General features: G+C 35.3%; 1 protein-coding gene across 2 annotated transcripts in view; it reads left to right on the top strand.

Moving 5' to 3' along the window:
• gabrb2b (gamma-aminobutyric acid type A receptor subunit beta2b) overlaps positions 1 to 9,137 on the top strand; it is a 55,694-nt gene extending 46,557 nt beyond the window's left edge. For both annotated transcript variants that reach the window (XM_014019786.1, XM_014019787.1), the window contains exons 6-10: positions 3,398 to 3,535; positions 4,813 to 4,965; positions 6,261 to 6,505; positions 6,719 to 6,859; positions 7,254 to 9,137. In XM_014019786.1, coding sequence (XP_013875240.1) covers positions 3,398 to 3,535; positions 4,813 to 4,965; positions 6,261 to 6,505; positions 6,719 to 6,859; positions 7,254 to 7,601 — 1,025 coding nt within the window. In that variant the 3' untranslated portion in view covers positions 7,602 to 9,137. The remainder of the gene's footprint in view (positions 1 to 3,397; positions 3,536 to 4,812; positions 4,966 to 6,260; positions 6,506 to 6,718; positions 6,860 to 7,253) is intronic.
• Positions 9,138 to 14,630: the final 5,493 nt, after the last annotated feature.

The following is a 14,630-nucleotide window of genomic DNA, read 5'->3' on the forward strand; positions in this document are numbered from 1 at the left end:
GATGATGAAGAAATACATAAACTAAATAAACTAATATTTGGTTTAGTTTTCTACTGAAGGGACACAAAAATAAATAAAATTAAAAAAATAAAAAATGAAAGTGGTGGGAGGAATCAAAATACAGAAAACATCTGGGGGTGATGCTGACTAGAACTAGTGTAGGTAGAGAACAAAAGAAGGGATTTGTGGTATAATATTTTTTTCATGAATAATAACTGAATGAGTGTGGGGGTTCCCCATAATTGTCTTGTCAAACATGCTTGCCTTTGTCATTAGCACAGTCCTCTCTTCACTGTCCTCCCACTGTTCTATCATGTGTCATGTGGATACTCTTGCAAATCAAACATGTTCAAATAATTTAAGCCTCCCAAAGTTTTGCTTTCACACATGATAAGGCAAAGATAATAATAATAATAATAATAAACAAAAAAACAAAAATAAATAAATAAGAAGAGTTTAAACCTGAGCATGCAACCAAATGTATGATGTAGGTTATTACAGAAATCACCCAGCAAAATTATTCTGTGCATGCATGCCAGCAAATCTCATAAATATAGTTAGCATTTAGCCTGCTGCCGTAGAAAACAAGTTAATTTCAAAATAAAAAGAAGAGAAAGAGGTTATAATGGTTGCTGCTGCTGTCTCACAAACGGCTAACACAAATTCTAAATTGTCATGCAATTGTTGAATAATTTCACCATAAAACAACATCCTGCTCAATCTTCTTGCATACATTTTCTGTCACATTTTCAGTTCAGTTTACTGTATTATCAGGATGAAAGCACATGTGAACACTGCTTTTTTTATGTTCAATGTCTTTTTTTTCCTCATACACCCATTCCTTTCTCTCAAATTGACTTTAAGCATTTTCTTTATATTAACTAAGCATTTCTTTACATTCCTTTTGGTCACAGTTTGCCACCAATTAGTGACTGCTTAAATGGAGAAGCAAAGTGTCAGTTTATAATTTGTTTTCCAGATGAAACAAGCATTGAGGTGTGTAAATTGCTACATTTTCATCCAATTAATCAAACCTTTTACTTTCTCCAGTAAAGCAGTTGACAAACCGCTGAAAAGTTTTAATTGTCTTCGAGAGAGGCATGGTTAAAATCTCCAGAGAATTCCGTGAACTCGTCAAGGTTTTGTGTTTGTAGGCTGGCAGCAAAGGAGCTGATATTGTCACACATGTTGTCAGCACAAGCTGAAGGCAACTGCTACCAAATTAGAGCAGCTAAATTTTCTACCTTATTATGCATGATATTGYTGTAGTTGTTTTTTTTTTTCCCCTGCAATAAATTAAGGTAAATTATTACCAAATAACATACCTGTTCACCAAGACAATGTAGTGACTTCATGAGACTGGTGAAATCTTGCATGGCAGGGTCATGATCATGAGAAAATCTGTCTTTCTAAATGACATTAGAATGTGTGGCTAAGACACCAGCAGGTTGACCAATTAGTGTTTTACAGTAGCACTTTCTGACAGATTTCAAAATTTGTTGTTAGTCTTATCAGCCACTACATGCTGTGAATTTTTTTCTTTCCTTTTTTTGGTGAAAAAGGATTGATGTCATCCAAATAAGCATTATTATTTATTTTTCCCCTTGTGGTTTTTTGCAGTCTGACGTGTTACATTGCAAAAAAGTTTTTTTCTTGGTTAGATATCTTTGTAAAACTGTAAATGTTTCAGTCTATTTTTGTTTGTATTTCCCCACTTTTTTCACTCTCCTTAGACCAGTGTCAGCAGATGTGCCAGGAAATAGAACTGAACCAGAGAACAACATGCAAGAGGCAATTTTTTATGGTCTAATGAAAATGTACCTTATTTTTTTTTTATTTTCCCAACCAATTCTTGTAGAGTACTATGTTACTCAATTATTTATTTATTCTGCCCACTGGCCACTTTGCTGTTCATGTCTCCAATGATTTGGCCAGACGATGGCAAATGATGGTGCAGCTGCAGTTCAAATTAAGGTTAATGGACATGCTTCTTGTAGCTTTGCAGATTTTATTGAGTTGCAGTGGTGAAGATGGATGCCAACCCTTTCATTTGTTTTAATATTTTTTACTTGGCTCCTGGTATTAATTATTCATTTGTTACAGTAAACAAAATAAAGTTGGGTCATGTCATTGTGAGATGTATAGGGAGAACATGTTAAAAAATCATGCTAAGTGATCAACGGGCTATATGCCACAGACATCCATTCTACCATTTCCATATTTTTTTGGCCACGCAGAACACTTCCGGTTTGCAGGTAAAACAGTTATGTACCAACACTACCACAGAAGATGTACTAGCTGACAAAAGTCCAACCAAGTGGAAAACATTTCTATAAAGTGGATTATAACATAAAATAAAATAAAAATATGATATTATAAATGTTTTATGGTTCCAGAAATAAACCCTTTTCCTCATTCATTGGCTTCTTATTCTGTGGATTTTTCATGTAAAGCAGTGACACTTACAGAGTTGGAAAGAACAGAGCTTCGACTTTAAATTGACGGGTATGTTTGGATGGTGTTGCACTGACGTTGGTGCACTGTAAACATGGTATGAGTTTCAGGCGGATATTCTGCTGCTCTCAGTAAAAGATTTGCACGTGGGTTGTGTCTAGACTGTAATATACATATACACACTAAGGAGTTTTTGCTTTTGTATAAAACTCATGAAAAGTTAAAATAATTTCATACTCCGTATAATACAAACACACACGCTTACGTTGTGAAGAATCTAATGTTCTTGTTGGAAGCAGCAAAACGGTGAAGGCCAAACTGCTGCCAGATAGTATCATTTACCTCCAGCACTGAATCCACATCTGCAGGGTCTGGAGCAGAGGCATAACCATGATCCTTAAGGATGTCTAGTTATACTGGCTGTTGTATCTTCTTCCTTGCTGTTCTCTGGAGGTGGTCTTTCCCTTCTCCCCCAAACCTCGAGTCTTGGAAGTGGAAGGTAGTAATTGTTCCACTCGAACAAAGCAGGTACAGCTCCCTTTTTTAACCTCCTTCTTCCCATTTCTGATGCTGGCTCTTGAATATCCTCAGGTTTGAAATACTGACTACAAATGCGAGCGTGAGCTTTTATAGCTAGCCACCATCCAGTGTCGCCTTAACTCCTCAACAGGAAAATGGAAAAAAAAGMCTAACTACTCTGTTGTACCTACTGGTTAGTGGACACAATGGCACACAGCAGAACTCACTTGTTGTACCAGTAGCTTGCAGATGTTTTAACTTTTGTGAATTTTTCATGGTCTAGATAACATGCAGCCGGTAGGAACCGGAAGTGATATACATGGCCTACATTTTAATGGAAGTACGACACCAATATATGTGGCATATAGGCTATTAGCAGGGCATCACTAGATAGAATAAATACATATTCTTATTTTTTCCTCAGATGGGTACACAACTGATGACATTGAATTCTACTGGCGAGGAGGAAACAATGCTGTGACAGGTGTGGACAAGATTGAACTACCCCAGTTTTCCATCGTGGACCACAAGCTCATCTCCAAAAATGTTGTATTTTCCACAGGTAATGCCAGTGAAGAACCAAAAACATCATTTGAGTCACAAGTCACTTTACATGTTGTATTTACCAGTCTGATTTGAAAAATGAAAAAGCATCAGCTCTTGAAATGGAAATGGCAAGCTATGGAAAACAGAGCTCCAAATGAAGCGCTATCCTTGGAGACGAAAAACACAATGACTTATTTACCAGCAATAAACAAAAGAACACTGTCTGACACAATGAAATATTAATTTTTTTTCTGCATTTACATATTTATGAATTTGTCATGCAGCTAAGCATTTGGCAGCAGGATAATAAATCTTTTGACTGCAGGTTCTGTGGTAGTTATTGCACTGTAAAACTGCACATTAATACAATAATAATATATCATTTTCACTGGGAATAGTTTGTTTCATCTGCAGGAGACACCAAAGAGTGCAAACTTAATAGAATAGCCCTTACTGAGGACTGAACATTATGTCTCTGAGTGTAAAGCAATAATACCTAGGCATACAGTATTTGCACAAGTGTGTCTCTGTAGAATGACATGCATTGTGTTATGCAGAAGACTGGTGACTGGGAAAATTCCTCTTTAAACATTCTGTCTCCTGCTATGAGAAAAACAAAACAAATGCCATCAGGTAACTCAGAAGTGCACACATCGGCATATTTGACTGGGCAGGTTCCCAATACAAATGTTGTGCTTTACCCCAAGAAAAGGTAATGTCATCACTGACCTTATGAACAAGAAAGGATTTGCTACAAAGCACTTTTTTGTGTGTACCAAAGCACGGTGCTTGATTCAGATAAATAATTATATTATTTTTACAATTACTCATGTTAACGCTCATGTTCAGTATGTTTTGGATGGATGTATTTTTATCTACAAGAATAAAGTCGCATTATTATGAAAAAATGCCTAATATTAGGTAACCTATTTGATATGCATAATTTTACAATACATACAGTATTTCCAGGCTATCAAGTGCTATCAGACCATAGATCACATTTGCTTTTACAACTGAGCCAAAGTCATTTGTTAAAAATGAAAAACATGTSAACTGAAAATAGTTATTTATCATTTAGAATGTGTGGCAGTGGTTTAGACATAATGGACAATCCTAGAATGATTTGAACTTTTAATAATGAAATAACAAATTGGTCACTGCATCATTTAGAATCAAATGTCTTGTTGTTAGCTAATACAGTCATCTTTGTCTGGCCAATGACTGTACAAAAAATTTAAAAAAATAAGAGTTCTGTTCATTTTTGTACTCTGTCCTTGTTCTTCTTTTCAACAGGCTCTTATCCCCGCCTGTCCTTGAGTTTTAAGCTAAAAAGAAATATTGGGTATTTCATCCTGCAGACGTACATGCCTTCTATCCTCATCACCATCCTCTCATGGGTCTCCTTCTGGATCAACTATGATGCYTCTGCTGCCAGGGTGGCTCTAGGTGAGCACGCACTACAGTTGTTATAATTTGTTGGGAAAAACGGTTAGTAAAGTTTAAGCAACCAAAAAAAATGGATCTGCCATTTCAGAAATAACCTGACTGGCTGACAATCTACACCAGCAGTTTAAAGATTTAACTTTAAATAAAACGAAAAAAGAAAGTTACAACCAAGTTACAACTGGGRGTAAAAAAAGTCTGCATTTGACAAAATTTAACGTTCTAGTTATCATGTTTTGTTCTAAACAAAGCATGTCCTCTTCTAAAGTGATCTACTGCACACAACACATTTTTTGCAAATATTATAATTATCACAGATTATGTAAGGTTTATAAATCAGTGTTGAGTTTACAGATATGTTATTGTATACAACATCCACATTGTTTCTGGCACCTCTGTACATTTCTCTAATTCTCAATTTCTCCTTCTGTGTTCCTTTTATCTGAAACCAATGTTCACTCTGAGGCTTGTTTTAAGCTTCTCTGTGTTTACTGGAAGCTTGTTGTCTTCTTTTGACTCAGCTCCATTCAGCTAGCTTTATCCGTCCTTGATCCAACCCTAGGTTTAGTTGACAAGGCAATTTCACTGATTGACGACTGAGCTGCATTTGGTGATCCAGTGGGAAGGTGTGTGTGGGATGCAACGAAAAAAAAAGTTAATGTGTCTTAATGGGAGCAGGTCAACTGTATCTGGAAATGTCTGGTCGTGGCCTTTTCCACACTGGATTTAGGAACTTCCTTACTCTGACCTGGTTTCAAGACATGCAAATGGACCTGTAAAAGCTGAACCACATGGGCCTCTCAAATGAGAAAATCAGTGTTTTTAGGGACTTGGAAAACCTGTGAGATTAAATTGACTGCATTTTTTGTTTGGACAATGGTCACTTGATATTTTTTGGGACAATTGCAGGCTTTGCTGTGGGGGAGGAGTAGTGGAGGGAGGGCTATAGTGCACGTCAAGCTGTACATGAATTACACAGATTCCCCCCCAATTTGCAGGTATACAAACGTCTAGAGAAATCTCACCATTTTTTTTTCAAAACTCATGGATTTTCTCACAAACTCTGCTTCAAAATTATCTTATGTCTCACAGCCTGTATGACTTAAAAATAAACAAACAAAGAAAAAACTCAACAAATAAAATTAAATCACCAACTCCCAACCCAATCCGCTGCTATATATATAAGTTTCCTCAGGTTTCCCTACTGCAGCTTTAATACAAAAGTTAGTAATACATCATAATAAATCATTTTATTAACTGTGTTTATATTACACTCTGAAATGGTCTCTCTTTACCAGGTATTACCACGGTCCTTACCATGACAACCATTAACACCCACCTGAGAGAAACCCTCCCCAAAATTCCATATGTCAAGGCCATAGACATGTACTTGATGGGCTGCTTTGTATTTGTCTTCCTGGCCTTGCTGGAGTATGCCTTGGTGAACTACATCTTCTTCGGCCAGGGTCCCCAACGTCAGAAAAAAGCAGCTGAGAAGACAGCAACAGCAAACAATGAAAAAATGAGGATGGATCCAAATAAGGTAACTTGTTAGGAYAGCTAGGCTGACACATCCATTTGTTATACCATACCACTAAGACACACTCACCCAAAGAAAACCCAACCAAGAAGGATCATCCCCTTAGTGTGTGTCCCTTAGCTGTTTTCAGATGGAACATGCTCGGTATATCTATACGCACAGATTAACTATCTTCCCACTAAATTGATGCAACGTTCTGCTTCAATCTGCTTGCAGTGGCTCGTGGGGAATGTGGTTGGCAGAGATGATACCCTGTATGCAAGAATGAAACAAAGAGATCTAGCTGGTCATGACTCAATGTGGGAGCCAATTTTTATGGATGATGCAGCAATTGGACTTGGTGATCAAAAGCATAAGGTAAGGCAGAAATTTCCTTTATACATTCATAGCATTAATGGTTCTAAACAATTGTACTGATTTTGACAATGCACATTCAATTAATTGTGTCTTTGAAAGGAGCAGAGTTCTGGCATGTACCAAAATAAAGTTTTAAATGTTATCAGAATATATATATATGTATGTATATTAATTATTACAATGACTTATGTTTTGGACATGGTAACTCATAGCGTTTTTAATTTCATCATACTGACAACAAAAGAATGAGAAAAAAATCATCATACTGATAATTTGTCTTATTTGGTTTATTCCTTTCAGAGAACTACAGGTTGTGTTTGTAAATGAAAAATTACTTTAAAAAAGACTAAAATCATTGGAAGGTTTCAAATTTATTTCCCTTTTTTTTGGGCAGATGGACCCACATGAAAACATCCTCTTGGGCACTCTGGATATCAAGAATGACATGGGAGTTACAGAGCTGGCTCTGGGTCTCAATGACCCACGAAACACCATGCTAACATATGACAGCTCTAATCTACAGTATCGTAAAGCAGGTCTGGCGAGGCACAACTTTGGCCGAAATGCACTGGAGCGCCATATGGCTCAAAAGAAGAGCCGACTACGGAGGCGGGCTTCACAGTTAAAAATCACCATCCCAGATTTGACTGATGTAAACTCCATTGACAAATGGTCAAGAATGATCTTCCCCACTGTTTTTTCCTTCTTCAACATTGTTTACTGGCTTTATTATGTCAACTAAAAACAATAAGACACTGGCAAGAGCAAGCACAAGCATCCAAACATGTTATTAACATCCTGTTTGTATCTGGTTTGTCTCATATGTATGCAGTGATGTGGTATTAGACTGAAGTCAGGACTTGATCTATCATTAGGAACTCAGTAACTGCTGGCTACCACATGGAAAACCTTATAGAAAAGAGATTATATACAGTACATAAGGTGCCTATTCCTGAATAACTGTTTACATTTTTTTAATTTATTTATTTTTAGTTTATTTTAATATGTATGTGTCTTTTTTATTTTTTGTCTGTTTGCCATTATATGTATTTTTTGTTTGGTCAGATCTATAACATTCTTAATCCACTACCATGTTACAAATGATTTGAAACAAAATTATGAGTTAACACTATTCTTAAAAAATACAACAATCAAGAAAATCACTGAAAACGTTTCAAAGTGGCGCAACAAATTTTCAGGATAACAATTTTTTAATGTTCTTTGCCTGACAATTTACATCTTTTTTTTTTCAGATATTGAAATCTTTGTTATTCTTTCCTACAAAGGAAAATGCATGATTCATTTCTAACATTTCTTGACTTTCAAAATGTCCAGGGTTTTATTTAAAACATGTCCAAAAAGCTTGCTGAATGTTTAAATATGTATTTATCTTTGTGTACTTATTACTACAGTATTTTGCATTTGCTATGTGTAAAAAAATAAAACAACACAGTATATTGTACTAAAACTGCAATTAAAATGGCAAGACACAAGAAAAGCCCAAATGCATAAAAATACACTTTTTTTTCCTTTAGAACAAATGTTGACAGTTATTTTAATAGTGTTTACATTCTTGACAATATTTTTAGAAAATTATGAATTTGATAATTTTAAGTCATTTCTTGCTTCCACAATTAAGTTGTATATAATTTAAACATTTTTTGTTTGWTTGTTTGTTTCAGGCCAAACCAAGGTAACACTAATTTTAGGGTTGTAATTTACAAGAATCTAATACTTTGTTCTCTCTCAATGCGGTGCAATAAGATCCAAATCAGAGTGTGAWTAATGTCATTTCCACAAATTAACCTATAGTAACATAATGATGCCATGTTTATAGTAAAATATTAACTAAGACTTGTGCAAATTTGTATCTACAGAAGCAGTGCTAATACGAAGAAAATCATGAAAATATGTGTGCCTACGCATTTAATAACAGGTTCTTTTAAAACAAGAAGGAAACATGACAGTTTGTTTCTCCTAGTTAAATATCCATAAAGACATTGAGCCGGTATTCAACACAATGTAYTCAGTTGTTGACATATTTTCTAGACACATATTACTGATAATCTGAATTTTCTTTACAGTAGCAACTTTTCATTATTTATTTTTTCCCAATTTTCTTTATATATTCATTTGTGAAGTGTGCTTATGTCTTTTTGAGAAGTATGCCTAACATTTTAAATAAGAATCATATTATTAAAAATTAGAAAAAAAATCCAAAATGCATTGATGTATGAGTGCAAGTTCATTTTAACAAAAATGCCATAGTAAAAAAAAAAAWTAAATAAATAAATAAAGAGCACAATTTGACAATAAATAAAAAAGGTAGTATACATTTGTTCCAATGGCTTTTGAACCTTAGTCATCAAAAGTATGTTTCTTCCATTTTATTGCTTGTCATTACAGTATAAACTGCAGTTAGACACTAAACCAGTGTATTATCAATACAAATATATATTTTTCAAAACATGCTGAATTGTAATTAAGTTTGTATATTAAAAAGTACATTCTTAGAGGGTCAATTGATCTTTGGGGTAAACTGATAAGTGGGATTGGTTTTTCATACAGTATTTAACAGTTCAGAAAGGATTACAATTTACAGTACAAAATACAGAAAGGAAAATTATGTATTCTGTATTTTTTGTTCAAATAGAAGACACAGATTTATGCAAAGCTCGAGGAAAAAACAAAGGACAAAAATCATTAACTATGAAACATATGGAAAACCTAAATCCTTGACAAATAGGGTAAAACCTGAAAGTTGCAAGGTAGAAGTGCAGGGTTTAACTGTAGAAGTGGGCACTGAGACTTGGAGAGGGAGGAGTGGGTATAAAATATAGACAAAAGACAAAATCAGAATGGACATCTGAACAACATTAAAAAAAAAATTAATAAAAAAATGTACACACAGGGAATGGCAATGTTATTAATATTTGGAACATATTATTGCTGTAAATACATACAAATCAAACAATTGGGATTTTCATCTCGTGTATGGTATATTGCCAAGAATGAAAAGGGTGATGTGAAACAATGTAAATAGTATATTTTAAAATAGAAATTGATAACATTTTGCCTATTTATTTTTCATCTGTTTATTCCAGTAAAAATCATTGTTTTTGCCATAGTATGAAGGTGTATTTATGAATGTAGTTGATTATTTTGCACCATGTATTTGCTGTAAAATGTCAGCAAAAGTATGATGAGTTTTGGTAACAATGATCAGCTAACTGCATCTCTGTGAATGCCATTTTATTTTTAAACACTTAAGTTCTGAGGTCAGTACTCTCTAGGACACACTTCAGTCATCCAATGCTGTGACAATTAGCCCTACAACAACCACAACTTTTCTAAATCAACTGTATTTAAAAAAATCAGTTGGTTTATTTTTCTGTTTTTTTTTTTTTCTAAATTGAACTTGAACTTCACATTAATATATAGTAACATATATATTATACTGATTGTACCAATTCAGTTTTGGCACAGGTCATTTTACCATAAATATAATTCAGACTATATGACACTAAATCCACCTCCACTATTAGAGTCATTGGAGTAGTGCTGAGTTATGGTGCAGTGCATTTAGGTATGAAAGTGCATTAAGAATGAGTGATGGCCAGACACAAAGGTGTCAATGAACACGAACAAAACCCAGTTTGGATATTTTTTTTTTTATTCACAGTACATTTTGTTTTTGTTGTTTTATATATTTTTATACTTCTATATTCTATGTAAAAATACAATTTTCTAAATAATATTGTACAGAATGATTACATTGTCCTTGAGATATAATGGAAATGTATTGATTGATGTATGCTAATGAAATATTTTCAATATAAGTTGTAACTACAAGCTTTTAGATAGGATGAAAATGACTTCTTTGTCCTGGAAAGGGGGGGGGGGGAGTTTTGCAAATGCAAGGTTTTTAGTTGACAGTAGAGTCTCCCCTGGAGCGTAAAGAAATACTGATATTGTAAAAGCCTACACGGCACATCTTGGTGTATGTTTGCACACACTCACAGAAGAAGCCTTAGCCTCCTGCTGCCCTGGACCTCTCTACAAGCAGCTTCAAACCTACTTACCCTCTCAGCACCCTCAACACTGATGCGGTGTGCTACTCACAAGAACAATCCATGAAACACCAAGCTCTTCCCTTCTTTAAGATAAACTCTGTAAAAGTCAGTCTTTGTCTTTACTATAAAATATATAAAATTACTACTTTGTCAATAAATATTGTAAATGGTTCTGAATATGTGTGCTTATTTCCTCACTTAAATTAAAAAAGAGAAAACAACAGAATTACTTTTCTTATATAAAGAATGTGAGTTAATGCATAAATTAAAGAACTAAATCCTTCTTATGTGGGTGGCCGTGGGTGGTTAGGGGAATTGTCCTGTAACTGGAGGGTTGCTGGTTCTATCCCTCGTTCCAGTTGTCTCGGCTGTTGTCCTTGAGCAAGACACTTCACCCGCTTTGCCTACTGATGGTGGTCAGAGGGTCCAGTGGTGCTGGTGCATGGCAGCCCCACCTCTGTCAGTGCACCAGAGGGCAGCTGTGGCTACAATGTAGCTTGCCATCATCAGTGTGTAAATGACTGTAAAGTGCTTTGGGGTCCTCATGGGGCTTCATAAAGCGCTATATATGTTCAATCCATTTATTCACCAAATTCTAATAAATCCAAGTGTGTGATAACATTGACATATTTTTTCTTAAAGATGTGTGCGGATTTTTTTTCCAAAGGAGCTTTGTTATGTATATCACTGCAGAACTTGTGTGAAACCAATTTAATCAAATGTCATTATAGATACAAACATCTTGATATGTGTTTCTTCAAATATTCCTAGACACTATAAAAAGGGACACATCATGTGAAATCCACTTTTTTAGCTGTTAAATACATTTTGCTGTGTACTTGAAGTTTCTAGGAGTGCAGAACAGTTGAATTTAGTTTGTGCTGTGTTGAAATTTTTATATTCTGTTGGGGTCATATTTTTCAACCTGTTCAGTTTTCTCAATTTTCTATGACATTTTCTGAACTACTATGTCACAGTATTAGCRATTGAACTGCTAAATTGAGTCTAGACTTATCAACTACAATTTCCTCGTCTTAATTCTTCTCTGGCTCTGCGTCAGACTCTGGCTCCAACACGTAAGGCTGGATGGACAAGTCTTCTGTTGTTGACATCTTAAGTTAATTTGCAAATAAACAATTTTCAATGATGCTATACAGTCATAAACCCCTCTATCGAGGTAYAACAGACTGGTCTGAAAGCTGGAAGGGGGTGGGACATGAAAAGCCTCCTTTGGATGTAAAGAAACAGCCTCAAAACGAGTTGATCTGAGACACACATCAGAAAAGGGTGAAAGAGGGACTTGTGGAGTTACAATAAGAAGAAATTCATTCCAAATCATTGAAGCTTCAATAGGCCCCAACTGAATGATTTATATGTGAAAAGGAAGGATTTAAAAGCACATGTCTAGTTAAAAATATAATCTTGTTGGTCTGTACACCACCTGTTGAAGGAATATCCATTTTTGTTGTTACGGTTGAGCTTAGTTGGTTTGAACCCCAGGATGCAAGGCTGAGTGAGGTGGCAAAAAAGGTTTATTAACGTAACAAAAACAAAGGTGCTGACGTGGCAGCAAACAAGAACAAGGGCTTTGGACAGGAACATGAACAACAAACAGAAAACAAGGATCTGACAAACACTGAAGACACTGAACAGAATATAAAGGGAAAGCTAATGAGCTAAAACAAGAAACACCTGGGGAAGATACATGAGGATCAGGTGTGAGTGGGCGGGGCTGGAGTGCAGGCAGACAGGAGGAAGAAAACAGATGACAAGACAGAAAACTRGAACAAAACWTTAACAAAGACACCAATCATAACATWTGCAACTWAATRTARTTATTTTTATCTGTCAAATTGCATTTTAAAAGGACATGACTGAGACGGCTTAAATGACAGATCGTACCAACAACCCACCGGTTACAGGACAACCCYYTAAACCACCCTGCCTCAGCCGCCCCTCAATATATGGCAGCTAATGAGATTTGCATCTTCTGGCAATGAAAATTCATTGAAATTTGCACAGTCTTTTAATATAGGCAGAGTGTAATGCTGAGATTTGAAAGCAAGCCACTGTGGAGTAGAAATAGATCAGTGGTGTCTCTGGGTGCCAGGACATGAGTCACAACACTGAACTGTGGGCAGTCCTGGCATCCTAACAAAGATGTTAAGGTCTAAAACAAAATGTTTCTTTTCATATTTCACCCACAGCACTCATTTTTGGTCATTGTCCTCTGGCCTTACAGTTTGTGTTGCAGGAGAAGATTAATTAGCCAAAATGTTAAACTTGCATTGTTTAAAAGAGGAAATCATCTACAGGGAAATATTTAAAAGGGAAAAAAAAGTCAGAAAGAGTATTTTAAGCAAATTAAGATGGTTTGACAGTAACTGTCCTTCCAAGTGTGTACAGCCTGTGTCTTTCTGTACATTTGCAAGTTGATTGGTCACAACTCAGTAGTCTAATAGTATCAAGCCTTAGTTGACATCTGTACCCCATCTGTACATATACTTTTTCTTAGTCTCTGAGCTCCCTGGTGAGTGAAAGCCAATCTGACAGTCTGATGTCTACGTTACTTAAGTCACTTTTCATTTACTTTCCTTTTCTTCTTCACCTTTTGATGGAACTGCTGTCAGTCCCTTTAACATATGTGCCACAGTTTAACTCATTGTAGACAAAATGTATTTTTCTCTACTACCAGTAGAAAAATACAGTCTGCATAGAAGAAAACTACAACCACCCGACCCACCCACCCACCAACCAACACACACAGTGTTCCACAGCAGTTCCACACCAATGGATATCTCTAAGACCCATGCAAGACCAAATTAGATTAGAATGCTTAAACCTTTATTGTTGCCATATTTACTTTTAATACATAAAACTACAAGAAGCATCTCTATGTTTTAACTTGCATTTCTTCTTTTTGTTAGTCAGTTTGCTTAGTATTTAGAATAAATATATGTTAATGGGACGCTGCACACTAATTGAGATTGTGATTAGAGTGAAGCTTCTGTCAGGCAGTACCAATGTGTGCACATGCRACTGTGTGTCTATGAGTGTGTTTACATGTGCAAATTGCCACTGGCTTGCTTGTCAACAAAACTCAGCCAAATTTTTCAAATCCAATGAAACTGATTACACAGTGTAGTGCATCAATGTGTTTTGTCATGTACAAGTGAAAGGTTTTTTTTTTTTTTTTTTTTTCTAAATTGAACTTGAACTTCACATTAATATATAGTAACATATATATTATACTGATTGTACCAATTCAGTTTTGGCACAGGTCATTTTACCATAAATATAATTCAGACTATATGACACTAAATCCACCTCCACTATTAGAGTCATTGGAGTAGTGCTGAGTTATGGTGCAGTGCATTTAGGTATGAAAGTGCATTAAGAATGAGTGATGGCCAGACACAAAGGTGTCAATGAACACGAACAAAACCCAGTTTGGATATTTTTTTTTTTATTCACAGTACATTTTGTTTTTGTTGTTTTATATATTTTTATACTTCTATATTCTATGTAAAAATACAATTTTCTAAATAATATTGTACAGAATGATTACATTGTCCTTGAGATATAATGGAAATGTATTGATTGATGTATGCTAATGAAATATTTTCAATATAAGTTGTAACTACAAGCTTTTAGATAGGATGAAAATGACTTCTTTGTCCTGGAAAGGGGGGGGGGGG

This window comes from Austrofundulus limnaeus, unplaced genomic scaffold, assembly GCF_001266775.1.
Source record: "Austrofundulus limnaeus strain Quisiro unplaced genomic scaffold, Austrofundulus_limnaeus-1.0 Scaffold231, whole genome shotgun sequence".
Classification (NCBI taxonomy): domain Eukaryota; kingdom Metazoa; phylum Chordata; class Actinopteri; order Cyprinodontiformes; family Rivulidae; genus Austrofundulus; species Austrofundulus limnaeus.